Source organism: Tenrec ecaudatus, chromosome 10 (genome assembly GCF_050624435.1).
Source record: "Tenrec ecaudatus isolate mTenEca1 chromosome 10, mTenEca1.hap1, whole genome shotgun sequence".
NCBI lineage: Eukaryota > Metazoa > Chordata > Mammalia > Afrosoricida > Tenrecidae > Tenrec > Tenrec ecaudatus.
This window is the reverse complement of record NC_134539.1, coordinates 76,267,827-76,285,445: the sequence shown is the minus strand read 5'-3', so window position 1 is coordinate 76,285,445 and position 17,619 is coordinate 76,267,827. Positions and strand designations below refer to the sequence as shown.

The following is a 17,619-nucleotide window of genomic DNA, read 5'->3' as shown; positions in this document are numbered from 1 at the left end:
CCAGGTGCCGTGGAGAGTGGTGCCGGGTGAGAGGCCAGCCCAAGGGACTGGATGGGCTTCCCTGTCATGTCGCCTCACTCATCGTTGGACCTCAGCTGAATGCCTGAGCGCCCAAGTTCGTTTCAGGAGATTTTCTACTGGTGAAGGGAGGGGCTTTCTCATAGTGACCACGCCTGAGTCTGGAAGAAGACCAGACAACTCGTGACAAGTACAGACATAGAACCTTCTCGGCGCCTGCAGCTGCCCGCCATCCTGCGGTAGCCCAGTTCCCAATGCTCCGCAGGGTGGCAGCTTGTTCAGAGTGAACACCCACATCTTGGGCATGTGGTGGTGGGCCATCGGGGTCAGTCCCTGCTGCTAACGAGCATGTACAACAGGAGCTCGGCCGGCCCTGTGCCACTCACCGTGCTTACACTTGAGCCCAGTGCCGTAGCCACGGTGTCGGCCCGTCCACCTGAGGGTCGTTCTTCACAGACTCTGCTTGGCCCAGCATGATGTCCTGGACCCCACTGGGCGTGAGGTGAAGTCCTTGTCTCCCAAATAAGCATCCTTCCTGCGTGTCAACTGAGCTTAGGAGACTTGGCAGGAACTAGCCATTCCCTTTTAGGTAGACCCTTGAAAACCCACTGACAGGTGTGGAGCTCCTGGCCCCAGAAAAATGCAGGCATGCAGGCACCCTGCCAAGGGTTCTCAGCTCTTTCTGAATCCTGACCCATGTCTGCCCAAAGGGTCAGCAACGTTACCACTGAAACTGATCACCCCTAGGGAAGAGTCCAGAAGTCAGAAACCTGAAAGCTATCCACCTCTTCATCAGGGGACACTTGATTTCACACAGTGAGATACTCTGCAGCAACAAGAATGAGCAGTCTATCGCCACATGTGACGATGTAGGAGAATCTCATGTGTTGACCAAAAAGCAGCCAGACAGTGGGGCTATCAGCTTCCACGAATTCAGGCAAACAGCTGGTGGTGGTGAAGTCAGGCTGGAGGGAGCTTGGTGCAGGAGGGCCGTGCCAGGTTGGGGCATAAGGAGACCTGATTGGGACATCATGTTCTGATTCTTCATCTGGGTTGTGTTGGCTGATGGGTGTGTCACGTGGTAAGAATTCATCAGGCCACACTGGCAATTGATGCAGAATCGGGATGTAAATTTCAGAGAATATTTTCTGAGAGTACCAGGCCCTGTCTGAGTACTTTAAGCAGAGCAGCCAGGCAAGGTTTGCCACTGCCCTCACGTGCTGGATGCGGCAGCTGCTGCTCAGAGATGTGAAGCAGCTCGCCCAGAGCCACACAGCAAATGGCCCACCCCAGGCCTGTGTGGTTCTCTAGCCCACAGTGCTAGGCTGGTGACAGCCACAACATGACCCGCAGAGCTAAGAGGACAAGCCAAGAATGACAGCTGGAACAGCCGTGTGGGGGATGTCACAGAGGATGTCCCTGCATTGGGTGCTCTGGGGAATTCACTTCTAAAGACTGCCTTGCCGCAGAGGCTCTTAGGAGGGCTGGATAGAACAGTCCTAGTATGCGCTGTCAGTACCAATCCTTGTTCTAATATGTGCGCCAGGCCTCCCAGTCCAGGATGTCCATGACATCGTCAGGGAAACCCAGGTGTGGTCTGGGAGGCTAGGAGACCGTTACATAATTGCAGCACCTGGATGGGGTGAGCGCTTTCAATGACGTCTGCCTTCAGCGCCTCTGCCCTTGGTGCGTCCCCTATAGCCACTGCTTGTGGCGGGGTGCCCCCAGAGGCACCCCCCTCTTAAAAAAAATTTCAAGAACGTATCGAGAAAAGGCATCCTCTTCCCTTTCAAACGGCTAAGGGCCTTCACGTTTGCGTCCTGAGTAAGCACACAGCAGATGGGTCCACGCAGCTCCCGGGAGTCGGAAGGGGGCGCTGTGGGCTGGAAGGGTGAGGCTGCCAGGTGAGCTGGTGTGAGCTGCTTACGAAGGTGAACTCCCCGTCTCACCTGTGCTAATCCGGAGTACAGCCCTCCTCACCAGAGAGCAGGGCCCCAAGCTCTTGGCAGAAACAGGCGGGGCTGATCCGGAGTGGTCCAGGGGGCTAAAGACCAAACTTAAGCAAAGACAGTGGGACTTGATTTAAAAGATCAGTGCCCCAACGGTTTTGATTTTCAGCGTTACCGCGCTCCAATGTACAAGCAAACTGGGGATCCCCACCCCCTTCACCTGGAACCCTTGGCGGGTAATGCAATCCTGCAACATGGGACCCTAAGAGTGTGTCAGACACAGGAGGTGCTGTGCCTGAGTGCCCTTGGCTAGGGGGACCCTGTGGGAGTGTGGGTGCTCCCACGCACACCAATGCCCCACGCCTTTGGGTTTCACCGGGCAGTTCTCTGGCTGTTTTGTGGATGGGAAGGAGCTGAGGGAGCGGTTGGTCTGGTTCCCAAGTCCAAACCAGCCAAACTCACTGTTTGCCCCCTGTGGGTTTCTCAGTCCATCTACAGGAGTAGAAAGCCTTGTCTTTCTCTAACAGCAGCTGGTGGTTTTGAACCACTGACCTTGTGGTTAGTCTTAAACCGCTGTGCCAACAGGGCCTGTTCTGGCTCCCACTCTCCCTTAGAGTAGGTGCGAACACACCCCTCCAGGGTGAGAAACAATGGGCTCCGAATTGCCTTCGGGCCTAGGCTGCCTTTCCTTGACAAACTGAGGCTTGTTCTAACCTTTCATCCCTGCGTTTAAGGGTTGTATGTTTTGCCTCATTAACCAACAGATGATGACCCCCCTCCATGTGCCCTTTCCCATCAAATGTCACATCTGCAGGTGGTGACAGCACCCCTTTGCAGGTGGCTTGCTGAATCATCCCAGAGTGTCATGTGCCCTCCAGATGGGAGTGTCACTGTCTTGTCCCCCACCCCAGCACCCTAAAGCCCAGGGTCCGTATCCAGGGCATTGGGGAGCCCTCGCTTCTGCGTCAGCCCCGTTTCTGACATCCGGTGAAGCTCCAGCTCCTATGTTCCTCTCCCGTCTCACTGCCAGTCAGCTCGATGCTTTGTGGCTCCCATCTGTCACCACGTAATGAAGTGCCTTTCAGGCTGCCCAGGACTGAGAGCTGTTACCGATGAAAGCAAGTCACTTAGACCAGGAAACACTCTGAACTGCCCTGAGGTGCCAAGCTGGGCCCAGCCCAGTGTGATTCTAAAAGGCTAATAAAAATCCCCAATTAGCTGTGACAGCTCAATGGAAAATTATTCAATTGTGAACAGGGGCAAGCTGCAGCTCACAGGGGAGGGGAAGGGTTGCTATAGTAACATCAATACAGGTTCTCATCCCAGCGGTGGGCGTGAGCCTGGGTGTGAGCAGCCTCAGGAGGTTGGCGCATCAGGATGGGGTGCAGGAAACACGACGGTGGAGTTTGGAGGGGCTGCTCGGGCTCGTGCACTCCTAGCAGAGCCGGCCTTTCCCAGGTGAAGGAATTGCTTTCCAGACGCTGCCTGCTCTGAGCAGACCAGGGAAGGAGCAGTCAAGAGGAGGGGAAAAACACGCCCTGCCTGTGTTTCCTTGGCATTTACCAACTGCCAATTAAGGGGCAGCAGACAGAGGTGTGGTATACCGCGGCACAATTCCCAGCTCCCCGAAGTGAAGGCGTTTGCAGCTCAGGAAGGCACTGAGGACTCGTGGCTGAAAGTCAGGTGCGCTCCACGTTATGCTTTGCAGTGGTGACTTTTATTTCAAGAGGCAACACATTTCGCTCTCGAACATTTTGAAATGCAGCCTTGCTGTGGCAGAAGGGAAAACCCCAACAGCAAAGACTGGATTCCCTCCGAGTTCATCTGGGTAGGGGTAGGGGTGCTTTGCAAGAGGACAGTTAGCCTCAGACATTGGCAGCGGGGGGCAGCAGGACTCCAGTGGCCCCTGGACGGCAGGCCACCTCAATGTCTTCCACCCCAGGGATCTTGTGTTAATGGGGCAGAGAACAGGCATTTCTGTGTTTACCTAACTTTCAGGCCAGCCTCTGTACCCAGCGGAACGCACGCGCTCACAGCGGCACTGTGGATGTCAGCTGCGGGCGTCCCTAGGGAGACTGCCCAACTTTGATTCCCCACCATCTGCGGTCCGCCCACCGCACCGCGCCGAGCCCGGCCCATTCATATTCATGGCCCAGCTTCCTCGCAGGCAGCTCGCTGAAGCCGGGGGACAGCGCCAGGCTGCAACAACAGCCGTGCCATGTTCTTCTCCACCGGGCCCAGCATCCCTGTGAGTCACCTCTGCGGCGCCATCTGCTTTGTCGTTTTCGTTTGTTTTGGTTTTTTATGCTTTAGCAACACAGAAAATTAAAAAAAAGAACCCCCCTACCCAAACCTACTGCTAATGATCTCCCCCAGAAGACTCCAGCAGATCAGAAGGGCGAGGGTTGGCCGCCCTCCTGAATGCCTGCCTCCTCACCGCCGGCCGAATCGGAAGCTGAACCCCCCTTTCTTGCGACTGTAACCGCTGAGCTCCTCCGCCAGGCTCCCCAGCGGGCCGCTGGCCTTCTCGCCCTCCGCCTGGTCCGCGTCCTCCTGCCTCCCGAACCGGAACCGGAGGCTGGATGGGTCTCGGCGGGTCGCAGGCAGCTCTCTGGCCAAGAAGCGCAGGGCCAGCGGCGAAGGCACTCGGGGCTGCCCAGAGGAGCCCCGCTCGAGGCGCAGACGGGGGCCCAGATCCACGGGGGCCCAGTGCATCTCGGCTCCGAAGCCCGCGGTGCCTCCAGGCTGGTCTCCAATTGCTGGAGGAAAGCAGGCACCCAGCGGCAGGAGCAGGAGACAGGACAGGGAGCAAGGGCGCATCATCTGGGAGAGAAAAGAGGGGGTTACCGGCGGTCGTGCGCCCACCCGCTTGTCCACAGCCCTTGCCCAGGCCTGGGCTGCCATCGAGGCACCGCTGAGCCCGCCCCAGTGGGCATCAGGAAGTGTCACCAGGTTGGGACCAGGTCCTTATTTTCGCAGCAGGCTCGGAAGCTGATTGCAGCAATTAGGCGCCCTCTCCCTCTCCTGAAATCCCCAGGATTTGGGCCCCTTGGCAGCTTAGCACTGTAATACCACAGCTGCCAGAGTGACTTACAGCCAGGCTCAGGCAGCCCCAGGGAGAGCGGACTGAATTGGGGTTCATTTTTCTTTTATTATAATTATGGACTCTTGGGCCGTATCATCTCAACGCTGTTGGGTAGGAAGTTAAAAGCATCTATCCCTCTTCATTTTCAACTTGATAATAAATGGGCCCGGTGACACTTTGGCTGGCACACACTGCTGATGTTGCTAACGTGGCAAGAACGGGTTCCTGACACCCGGAAGCAGATGTCACGGGCCTGGCCTGGCTCCCAGAGACCAGGCTGGGACAGGGGGCAGGGGGAATGGCTGGAGCAATTATCCATGCCCCCAAACTGGGCCCGGTGATCACAGTTGGTGATAACAAAGTAGGGGCACTGGGATCCGGGATCCTAGTGGGGAGGGACCAGCCCAGGGGACCCATCCAGTGCTTTGTGCACATGTCTGCTGCCATCCTCGCAAAACCTTACAAGAGGGGACATTTCACCCCACTGGAGAGAGATCTCCAAGATCTCACGGCTGCGAAATGACAGCTGGAATTCAAGGCCAGGTCGCATAAAGGACTACCCCAGCCCTGTGCGACAGCTCTTAGAGAACCGGCAACAGAGACAGAGCCTCCCAGAAGGGCCCAGCCACGGCAGCCAGCGCTGCCCTCCCGCAAACGGAAGGCTTGTGGTCAGAGCTGGCTCGATGCCCCGCAGAGCTGCTCCTGGAGGAGGCAGCCCGGGATGCCCTCAAGCCCTTTCCACAAAGACTTCCCTGGAAAAGCTCACAAAGACGTGAGCGTTCAAATAAATCAATAAAAGAAGCCCCCCTCTCTCCCCAAACCCAGCCCTCCTCAGCCCCTCTGCCCCGTGGGCCTCCTGTTGAGGGGCAGAGTGGTGACTGGGCGGGTGTCTCTGGGGGAAACCCACCCCTTGCTCTGTGTGGAGAACACTTCACTTGGACCAGTGCCCCCCGGGGCTGGCCTCTGGTTTCTGAGAAAGCTGGCAGGAAGAAGCTTCTCAGACCCCTCTCAAGGGTGTCATGGACCCCTTTGAGACTCTAAAGGACAGTCGGGACGCTCCGCACTGAAACTCCATGCCAGGCCTCCAGAGCCCAGTCCGCAACGTGCTAGGAAGAGAACGGGCCATGCCTGGCTCCTGCATGGCAGGCTCTATGGGCCCACCTGCCCGGGGCTGAGCCGTCAGCAAAATGAGGAGCTGCTCTCTGTCTCTCAGGGGTCCCCCAAACCTGTGGTTTTCTGTGCCCTCTGACTGTCCATAAGCAGCCCCCAACCTGGATCCCCCCTGGACACTTGGGTGGCAGGACTCACCTTGGTGCTGGCTGCCTCCCCAGGTGGCAGGGCCGTCGTTGGGCTCTGGTTGGACCGGGCTGGGTGGAGTCGCCCTGGGATGCTGTCCAGGCCTGGCGGCACACGGGTTCCCCCTGCTTTAAATAGGCCCGGCATGCTTGCCACGTGTGCCACCTGATTACTGCACATTCCAGACCCTAGGATCCCATTGGGGACGCTGGTGGTGAAGGACAGGGCGGTGTTGACCGGGCTGATGAAAGACCCAGCACAAGCAGGGTGTGGTCTGATGAGAGGGACAAGCGGGGCTGCCCTTTGCCCAGCGAGCGGCCTCATTTGGTGAGGATTGGTAGCATCATTAACTCTGGATCATAGCCCCTGGGCCCTCCCAACCCTCGGAGGAGGCGGTGAAGCCCACTCTGCCTAGTGCTAATGAGCTAGCCTCTGTCAGGTGGGCCGTCCTCCAGGGAGGACGACCACGGCGGACACACCTCCTACCAGCAGGCCCGCGCTGGTGCCTGTGTAGCCAGCCATCGATGGCTACTTAAAACAAAACAAAACACTAATTTGGGTTTTTTCAGAGCAGTTTTAGGTTTACAGAAAACTGAGCAGCTAGTACAGAGAATGCCCACATGTGCCCCCCCCGCAAACATTCGCACCGTGTGTGTGTGTGTGTGTGTGTGTGTTTCGTTGCTACTCTGATAAATTGTCCTCAGTGCCTCACCGTCCAAGCCCTTCGTTTGCACGAGGGATTCGTTCGTTCCCTGTGTTGTGCATTTCAATAGGTTTTGATACATGCTCAAGGCCACATGGCAAGATCACACACGAGACACGTGAGTTTCACTGTTCCAAATGCCCAAGCCATACCTGTTCTGTTCACATCCTCCCCAAGTTCTCGTCATGCCAGCAGCCCGACGCCCCGGGGGCTGGGCGGTCACACACCGCAAGGTCAGCAGCTGGAAGTCACCTGAAGCTCCCTGGCAGGGAGGCGGGCCTTCTCTCCTCTGCGGAGCCCCAGGCTCGGGGACCCACAGGGGCAGGTCTGCCCTCTCTGAGAGGGTCTCCAGGAGTCGGCATGGACAGGAGGACTGCGTTTTTTTGGTTTTTTTTAATAGTATTGACTTTTCCAGAATGTTCTTCCAGTAGGCCCTCCTCCCGACAGTGCAGTGACTGGTGGAAGTCGAACGCGTCTCTTTCTTCTCTGCGGTGTGCTCGTTACGATGGCCTTGTCTTGGCAATCTCCGTGTAACTCCTGTCTTGAACCTCTCGGAGTGGCATCTGAGGAAGATAGCTACCAAATTACATGCTGCAGCACCGTATGCGGGCCGTGTTTTTACCCATGGCAAAATGCGTGCGCGCACACACGTCGGGAAGCGCAGTTCATGTGAGATACGTCATAGGCTGAGGGCGATCTAGAGTTGGAATCGTGATAATATATATAACCTTTCAGACTGGTTTCTTTCAGGTCTCACGGCCTTCCAGGCGACTGAGACTCACAGGACAGGCCCGAACTGCTCCTGTGGGTTCCTAGCCTGCGGCCCTGTACCGAGGAGTAGAGCTCATCTTCCTGCCGCAGAGCGGCTGCTGACTGCAAGCTGCTGGCCTCTTGGTCAACAGCCAGCATGTAACCTCTAGGCCACCAGCGTGTCTTTCAGTTCGTGCTAGGTCTTTAAGGTTCCGGGCTTGATAGATAGCCCATTTCTTTTCATCCCTGCCTGCTGGTCCACTGTTGGCTGGCTCGGTGGCGCCGTCAGGTAAGAGACTGCTACCTGTAAGGTGGGCAGTTTAAACCTACCAGTTGGTCCTAGTGAGAGAGATGAGGTTATCTGTTCCCATAAAGAAGGGCAGCAGGGGTGGGGGCATCCATCCTGCGGACCATGGAGGGCTCTCGAGAGCAAGACCGGCTACCACTTCACGTCCACCAAAGAGGAACCATTGAAGCCATCCCACTCAGCGAGAGCGAATGAACGGCTGGACCAAGTATAGAAGGCTACTTTCAAGTTGGCCAATGCGGGTCTAAATATCAAAATGGCTCTTGGCAGAAAAAGGGTCCCCACCCCTGCTTGATAGGGTCGAGCCGGGATCAACTGCTTGCTTGGCATGGGGATGGCTGACCTGCCATTTGCCCCTTCCTCGATTGGGGGACATCATGGTTGGCCCCAGGGGATGAACAGCAATGAGCAGAGCTGCGCCCTCACTCTGCAGTAAACTGAGGCACGTGTCACCCGCTCACAAGCTTCGCCGGAGGGGTCTGTCACTGAGCAGCTCCTCTGGGCAGTGGGACACCTGTGGGTTGAGGTGTCATGGACCCCTTTGAGACTCTGAAGGAAGTAAGGACCCTCCCTACTGAAACCCCAGTGCCTGATTCTCACCCTCGCCCTTGTCCTCGTCCCTCCATTGCAATCTCAGAGACCGATGCCCAGGAAAACTTCCTCTAACCCTCACAGGCAGGCAGGCAAGGCCCTTTGTCTCTTGAACGGCAGCTTGGGGAGTGAGTGGCGGCCGTGGTGGGGCTGGCGCAGTGCTGGGAGGGCCTGGCTCCGATAGTCATGTCCTGTCCTCTCTGCTTCTCCTACTGGGAACCTCTTCCACGGGCAGTCAATGAACCCCATCCCATTCCTTAACTCAAGTCCACGTCCACCCACACTGGGATTCTCTCCAAGTCACCTGGTTCCGAGGGTCTTTGACAAATAAATGCATCAGGTCTCCCTCCCAGGTAAAGTTCCTCCCACTGGCCACGGCAGGGAGTGGCCTGCCCAGCACCTCCGCAGAGGAGGGCAGGCATGAGGCGACTCAGGTGTGGACTTTATAAATAGCACTGGGGGGCCAGGCCTGGGAAGTTGCCTACAAATCTGCCTCCACTCTGTGTGGATGCCCCCTGCTCTGCCCACAGCCCAGGGCAGGGCCAGAGGCCACGCAGCTGCCAAATTTTTGGGCTCCGGGTCCATAGTTTATTTCATGCAAAGTTAGCCTGTGCTCTGTGTTATCAACAGGGGGTCCTTTGTGCCCCCTCTGGGCAGAGGGGTCTCCAGTACAGAGAGCCAGAATGGGGGGCACACAGTAGGAAGGAGGTGGGGTCCCAGCCCAGGGATAAGGAAGCTTGCCCGCCCCTCCTCTGGTGGCTCAGCCTGGGGTCCTGCTAGGCCCAAACCCCGAGTGTCCCTGCTTTGTGTGCGAGGGAAACGGCCAGAGGTGCTGGGATGGCGGCATTGCCAGCCTTAGATTCTGTTTTTCTCCCCGCTGAGGAGCCAACAGCAGGACTGGGTGAGCAGGGGCCTTGAGGCCAGGGCTGGGCGCAGCTGCACAGACCAGGACCCAAATTGAGACAGAATATACTGTACCCTCTGGCCAGGGGAGCCTCACCAGCTCGCCTGTCACTGGAGCCCTCCAGGAGCTGTGGGAGGGATCAGAACATGCCACCACAGACCCTGCAGGAGCGACAGCCTCAAGGGCATTCCTCCGCACTCCAGTGGAAGTGGGCTGGAACGTTTATTCCTCTTTCGTGCTGGGGAAACCGAGGCTCCAAGGGCTTGAACCTGGCAGGGCCCGCCTACCCCTCCCAACAGGAAATATTCCAACAAGTTTTTGTCTCTGGTAATGTCCCCCTCAGAGGAAGCTGGGTGTCCAGTGAAGGACAGACAGCTATGGGCTGATTTGGGGCTCCTTCCTGGGACTGCATGCTGGCCTCTGATCGGAGAGAAGGAGGTCCGTGTGGGCAGAGGAGAAACCTGCCTGCCAGGGCTCACCTCAGGAGTGCCAGGCCACAGTGGACGGCACTGACCCCCATCACTGTGACCTGGGCTGCCTCGGGGGGGGTCTACTGCTCCCTCTCTGCTGGTGTCTATGTGTGTGCATACCACATGGGTATGTGTGTGCACATGCGTGTAGGGGTGCCTTGCATGTGAGCACATGTGTACAATGCATGTGTATTCATGTGTGCATGTGTATACTTTACTGTGGAGGTGGCTTGTACACGGGTTCCCGTGTATGAACATGTACAATTGCATGCATCTGCATGTTCACATGTGCATATTGTGTGCTGTCCATATGCCATATGCCATGTGAGTGCATGTGTAGATTTCATGCATTTGTGTGATTGTGCACAACTGCATGTACTGCACGTGTGCCTTGTGTACCGCACGTGTGTACTTTGCATGTGTGCATGTGTGATGAGTGCTGTCATTGTATTTCCTTAGTGTGGGGAGGTGAGTTGTGACATTGGCTGTGAAGGTCAGCCAGGTGATGCTGCCAGCAGTGGGTCACTGTCACCCCAAGGACCTGTGTCCTCTCAGTGTCCTTGCTGTGAAATGAGATTCCCTGTGGGTGGGGAGAGCGGTTCAGGGGGTCCAGCCCTGGAACCCCCGCCCCCAGGAGAGAAGCCCGCCTTGATGCTGTCTGACACACTGGGCTCCAAGAAAAAGACCTGCTGGGGCCATCTAGCTCAGAAGCAAAAAAGCCCACATGGAAGAAGCACACCGGCCAGTGCGATCACGAGGTGCCAAAGGGACCAGGTATAAGGCATCATGCAAAAAAAAAGATATATGTGTGTATATGTATATATATGTGTGTGTGTATGTATGTATATATATATACCATATTGAATGAAGGGGGAAGTGCAGAGTGGAGACCCAAGGCCCAAGTGTCAGCCAATGGAGATCCCCTCATAGAGGGGTTTAGGAGAGGAGATGGGTTAATTAGGGTGCGAGGTAGTACCAATGAAGAACACAGCTTTCCCCCCAGATCCTGGATGCTTCCTCCCCACAACTACCATGATCCGAATTCTACCTTGCAGGGCTGGATAGGACAGAGGCTGTACACTGGTACATATGGGGGCTGGAGGCACAGGGAATCCAGGGTGGATGATACCCTTCAGGACCAGGGGTGTGAGGGATGATGCTGGGAGAGTGGAGGGTGAGTGGGTTGGAAAGGGGGAACTGATCACAAGGATCCACATGTGACCTCCTCCCTGGGGGAGAGACGGCGGAGAAGAGGGGGGCAGGGAGACTCCGGATAGGGCAAGATATGACAAAATAACGATGTATAAATTACCAAGGGCACATGAGGGAGAGGGGAGCGGCGAGGGAGGGGAAAAAAAAGAGGACCTGATGCAAAGGGCTTAAGTGGAGAGCAAATGCTTTGAGAATGATTGGGGCAGGGAATGTATGGATGTGCTTTATACAATTGATGTATGTATATGTATGGATTGTGATAAGAGTTGTATGGGTCCCTAATAAAATGTAAAAAAAGAAAAAGACCTGCTGGGGACACAGTCCTGACCCAGGTCCTGGTGTCCTTCCAGAATGGAGGCCGCGAAGAGCCCGAGAGGGGCTGCTGTTTGGAAGGGAGACTGAGCAACATGAACCCCTTGGCTGAGTGTGAGGAGGCCCCCACAGGCCTCCCTTATTCCCCAATGGCCCCTGCTTGCACACCCCCTCCCCAGGTAGGGCTGCTTGGATGCCTGATTGGGTGCCAAGCTTCCTGATCCCAGGGGCTCCGCAGGTGCTGCCCCACCTGGCTGGAGAGACTGTTTCTAAAACAGGGCCCTGGATGCTGCCCGCTCTGCCCCTGCCCAGGGAGCGAACGCCCACTATGCACCAGCTGCGAGGTGATGACTCACTGCGCTGCCCCTGAGACGCTGGGTCTCCTTCAGTGGCTGATGGGGTCAGTCATGCAGGGTCAGCTTCTGGTATAATGACCTATCGTTAAGATCAGGGTAATGGCCAGCCTCAGGGTAAGGTCCCAGATGTCACAGGTGCCTGACCCCCCCCCCCACTCCACTCCCAAAGACTTGGCACCTGGTTTGTCCAGGTGAGGGAGCCATGCCCCGGAGGGAGGCTGGGCCCCACTGGGTCCACTCCTGGCTTGGCCACATACCTGCTGTGACCTCAAACAAGTCTTTCCACTCCCTGTACCTGTGCCCGAGAGGGGTGGGTGAGTGGGTGCTGGGGGAGGGGAGGGGAGTCTGGAGGGGGGTTCTGAGGAAGGCAGGGCGGGTGGGCACGTGTTTGTGTTGCTGCTGCTGCTGCTAACGAGGCTCAGACAGCCCCTCATGGGAAATAGCAGCCCCCGGGGCCTTTCAGCAACTGCCATTTCCTCTCAGAGTTCCTGTGGGCTGGCAAAAGACACCCCACCCCCACCATCTCATCCTGCTGTTTTATACACTGCTTGTGGCTCAGATGCCAGCCCCTGAAGCATTGCCCCGCTAGCTCTAGTCACCTCCTTCTTTGTCCTGAGCCCCTACTGCCCTGGAGCCAGTGGGGGGGGGGGGCCCAGACCTGCTCAGGGCAGGGGAGGACTACCCACCACCTTGGGGCAGGTGTGGTCTGTGGGCAGGCAGAGCCAGGGAGGGTGCTGATGACAGAGACCCCTTCAGTGACCTGGCTCAGGGCCGCCCACAGCATCTTGCACCTGCCCCACGTGGAAGCAGCCTGGTCTCGGTGGTCCAGGGTGTAAGTCAGAGAGTTGGTCTCAGCCATCTGGTCACTCAGTGGGGCCTCGGTGGCAGAGCTGAAGGGGCCCCGGAGCGGAGTGAATGGTGTGGGCAAGGCAGCCAGACTCACTTCTGAAAGGCCGTCTTGCTGTCCCGTAGAGCCCCCGAACAGGGGTGAGATGGGAACAGGGTCCAGAGGGGAGCTAGCAGCCAGGTGCGAGAGGAATGTCCACATGGAGTGGGGATGGGGTAGACCCTGGAGCCATGGAGACTGCTGGATGCTGGACATGCTGGGGGTGGAGTGGATGGTAGGGGAGCAGGGCTGAAGCCACAAGTGCGGTGGGAGCCCAGGAAATCCCGTGTCCGTTGGGGAGTGGAATCTGGTATGCATCAAGTGCCCGTAGTGGGGGGTTGGCATCAACTTCATGGCAGTGGTTTGGTTTGGGGTGGGGGTCACGGCCATTGTCAAGTGCACTCTGACTCTGACCCTAGATGGAGCCTGGGTGGGGTCCAAGGTCAGCAGTGGAGACCACCAGCCACTCTGCAGAACAATGAGGTTTTCTAGCCCCCAAGAGTGACTCCAGTCTCGCAGACAGACGGGGGGCAGGTCTGCCGTCCTTACAGGCTCGCTATGAGTCAGCATCAGCTCAACGGCTGCGCATTTGGTTTGGACGTGGAAATCGATATTTTCCGAGAGCCTGTGGGGTGGGATGAGTAACCTCTATCCTACCAAGGGCCATCTGGACATTTCTTTATTACGCCATTTGTAGGCCCTACCGGTCAAACATTTCACGAACCCACCTGACGTGGTGGTTGGAGCTACCAACCTCTGGCGAAGCGAGTGATGTTCACTGGGATCAGTGATGCCGCAGACCTGTAGTGGCCAGCGGGCCCACATCCCCATCCCTGCTGCAGAGGGGGGCCTCGGGGGCTGGCAGAATCAGGTGTTGAGAGGAGCTGTTTTTATGGGGGGGGGAGGATCCAGTGTTCAGGGACACGTTACCCAAGCAGCAGTGGGCCTTGGTGGAGGACAGGGCATGGGGTGTGTGTGTCCCTCACTATCACTCTCTCACCACACCATCTACAGGGACCTCAGACAGGTCAAGTGTGTCTGGTGGGTGCTGGGTAAAGGACCGCATCGCCCGACCGTGTGACCGGCAGCTGCACTTTGTGGCGGGAAGAGATTGTAGGATTCGCGCTCTCTGAACCTGGATTTGGAAACCGGAGGCCTTGGTCCTTGAAGTGTCTTGTAGTGCAGATTGAGACCTTTGTGGCTGGGGCGGGTGCTGCCAGCCACCCCTCCCCACGCAGGTGCGGGGAAGAGACAGGTCACCAAGGCTGCTGGCCGGCAGCGCTCACTGGGGGCAGGTCCTTCCCTGGCTCTGCATGGGGCCTCCGAGGCGACACTCCATAAATACTGATTTCATTAAATAAGCTCAGGGGATTGCTTTGCCTTTAAGCCTCAAATTGGTTTTATGAATAAATAGCCATTAGGGACCATTAGGTCTTAATAGAGAGTCCTAACTCCACAGAATTCCAGCCCCATCACGGGAGGCACTCACAGGGACACTCTGTCGCCTGGAGACTGATGCCCAGATGGAGCCCCACCCAGGAAGAGCAAACGCCCCTCACTGCCCCCAGCCGGCCCGGGGCTGCCTGCTGGTTGGCCTAGCTTTTGTGAAACCCAGAGGCTTGGGCGAGGTCTAGGGAAAGTGGTTCGGATGTGGGGCCAACAGGAACACTGGGGTGTCCCACTGACCCTGGTGTGCTAAGTGGGCTCACTGGGGTGCTGAGTGGGCTCAAAGGCAGGGCTGGGCGCCACTAGACCACAGGAGATGGCAACACATGGGCATCAGGCACACAGCCTGGGCTAAGCAACTCCTCTGCTGTCTATCCACCATGGAGTGCCTGCCCCCCAATCTTTGTGTGGCAGGCCACCAGGAGTGTCCTCAGGTCAGAGCCCTCCGCCTACAACCACTAATGTGCACCCAGAGGCCTGCTGGCTGCTAGGCCCACTCGGTGTGTGGGAGGAGGAGGTAGAGGGGAGAGCCCAGTCACCTGGGTGTACTGTCTCTGGTCCTGGGTGTGCCTGCAGGGTCCCTCTCAAAACTCAGCAAACTCCAGTCAAAGCTCGGACTGGCCCATCACTTCCCCTATTGTCCCCCTCCTCCTCCCTGGTATCAGGTTCGCAAAGTCAGCGGATGTGGGCAGGGCTTCCTGTTGATGTGACCCCTCTACTCCTCCCAATCTGCCTACTCAGAGGGGCCTGGAGGGAACAGGGCACATGTTTTCAGCTACCGACAGCCAGGGGGCCGGTGTGGGTGGGTGCAAGGTGACTACAACATTGCCTCTGCCCCAAAGAAACTGGCATAAAGCCTATTTACATGCGGCTTCAGGGTTTAAAACACACTGTAAGAGTGGCTCACAGCTCTGTCCTTATCTCCCTCACTGAAGCCACCAGGGTAGACACAAAGGGTCTCCGACACCTCCACCCCTCCCACCCGCTCTGGGTTCTGAAGCTCTGCCAGCATTGGTTCAACTCCATCATGGTCCTAAGTGGGGGAGGCTTCTGGGGAGGGGGACTAAGTGTGTTGCCTCAAACCTCAGTATAGAGCTCACCAGTGCCCCCCTCAACCCCCAGACACTTGGTCAGGGGCATTCTGTCACCAGATGTCAAAGGGGACCCAGGGAGACAAGGCTCGGCTGGGAATAAGACTGGGGCACTCATCCTTTGGGGCCCCCTGGCTCTCCTACAACCTCCTTTCTCATGGTCAAGGCATAGGGTGTAGTTGGCCATAGGTCCCTGACATACTGGGAGGTCTCGGGCCTCTCCATACCTCCATTTGCTCCGATGTCAAGTGGAAGGACTGGACCCTGGTTCCCACTGTGTCCTGTCAAGTCCCACGTTCAGCTGTGTCTCAGGTGATGGCCACTGGTGCTGAGCACAACCCTGTGATGTTAGCTCCTCCCACCCCCAGCCCTGAGCAGGCGTGCAGCAAACATCTGTCTTAGCACCTCCCCTTGAGAGACTGCCTGTTAGGATGGGGGCTGTGGCTCAAGTCCCCTGCAAGGGGGACTTAGGTCTCCCCACTGCAAGGGGGTATAAATATTTCCAACTAGAGTGTGACACCTGGGTGGCCATGGGGCCGGCCAGGAGCTGGGGGCAGGGCTGGTGTTCTAGGGCCGTGACTGGACACTGGAAGCAGTTGGGGTCCCTGATAGCGCTGGACCGATCACAAGCTCCTACAGGCCCTCCCCTGCTGCATGTCTATTGTGTAGGCAAACCCTGACGGGTCTACTCTGCACCGCCCGCCGCACACCCATCCCTGGGAGCTATTAGCACCACACTCGCTGAGTCTGTGTGATGACAGATCTGTAAATGCCTGGCACTTCCTAAACACTGCCTGGCACTGTCAGGCTGGCAGCAGCCGCTGCCATGGGCTAGGCTGGGGGTGGGGCAGTCTCCTGAGGGGAGAACCTAGGTAGGGCAGGGCCAGAGGCTGGGGCACCTCCCCACCCCCACCTCCTCCACCTGGGAACCTCCGTGTCCTTGCTTGGTCCTACCCACCTGCCTCTTGGCTGCCTCGCCTCCAGCTCTGAGTGCCAAGGGGGCAGGGGCTGGCTTGTCCAGCACCCAGAGCAGTGCTTGACAGTAGCATGTGTCCAGCACACAGCTGGCTGGGCACTGTCAACCAGTGTGCCCAGGTCTTTCCTGCGGCCTCTGGCCATCTCCAATTTATTCTATTTAAGCACAAGCTTGGGTGGGTCAGGGAGAGACACGGCCCCTCCTGCCTCCAGAGGAGATGCCTGGGGCTGCCATGGCTGTGGGGACGCTGCCTCTGCCTCATCAGCCCCCCTGCCCCCAGCACTTGGAGAAGCAGCCCTGGGTTTGGCTCAGGGCCCCAGGGCTGGGGGTCTGGACTCAGACCTGGGTTCCAGCTGCCTTTCTTGGCTGGCGACCTTGTGGCACTCCCCGCAGAGGTTTGGCTCCCACGTGCATACGTGTGCATGTGTATGAGGGGAAGCGGGGCAGTACTAGACCCTCAGGGTGGAAGGTTAAATGAGGCTGTGTGTGAGGAGCTTGGTCTGCTGCCTCAGGTCACCCACCTCCTCTGCCCCATGTGCCCTGCGGCTGCTCTTCCCTTTGGCCACACAGCCAGGGTGAGGAGTGTGGCATTGCACACAGCCATTAGCAGGAGGCAGTCTCCTCACAGATCCAGGCTTCTGGGGCCAGGTGGGTTTACAATCTGCAGATCCCAAGTGACTTCCAGTGGCTCAGGCCAGTCCAGCATTGCACCCTCGCCCTCTGCCTCCTGGGCTGGGGGTGGTGGTGAGCCAGGGGCACCTGCTGCTCTGGGCAGAGGAGCGCGGGAAGTGGATTGTGACTTGGAGCTCAGCCCATGTGGATGGATGGAGAGATGGGGGCTGGGGAGGGCTGCAGACCTCCGAGGCCTGCAGGACACAGATGGGCAGGTGGGTGGGTCCAAGGAACCCACCTCCATCCTGGGTCCCAGCAGGCAGTTGTGCCCCAGACGGGTCTTAGGAGTGGGGGCCACAGCCACCCAGGCCACCTGGTCGGCTGCAGCCCTCTAGGGGCGCTCGCGTCTCCCCGCATCGTGGAAACCAGGCATGCAGACAGGAAAACCAAGCAGTGCCCTCGGGTCTCTCTGAGCGGAAGCTGGGGGTGTGTGCGCGCGGCCACTCAGCACTCTGCACCCCATAATGTTGAGGGTGTGGGCTAGCTAAGCGCAGGCAGACTGGGGCACCTGGCGGCCAGACCCAGGCGCGCGTACAGACTTCGCGGTCCAGGCGGGGGGATGGCAGACACTTCGCGCAGGATTCAAAATCGGGCA

At 57.9% G+C, this 17,619-nt stretch overlaps 1 protein-coding gene across 1 annotated transcript; it reads right to left on the bottom strand.

The window, feature by feature from the left end:
- Positions 1-4,400: 4,400 nt before the first annotated feature.
- Positions 4,401-4,790, bottom strand: QRFP (pyroglutamylated RFamide peptide). The gene has a single exon (XM_075559717.1). The coding sequence runs from the start codon at positions 4,788-4,790 to the stop codon at positions 4,401-4,403; it is 390 nt and encodes a 129-aa protein (XP_075415832.1).
- Between the last annotated feature and the right edge of the window lie 12,829 nt (positions 4,791-17,619).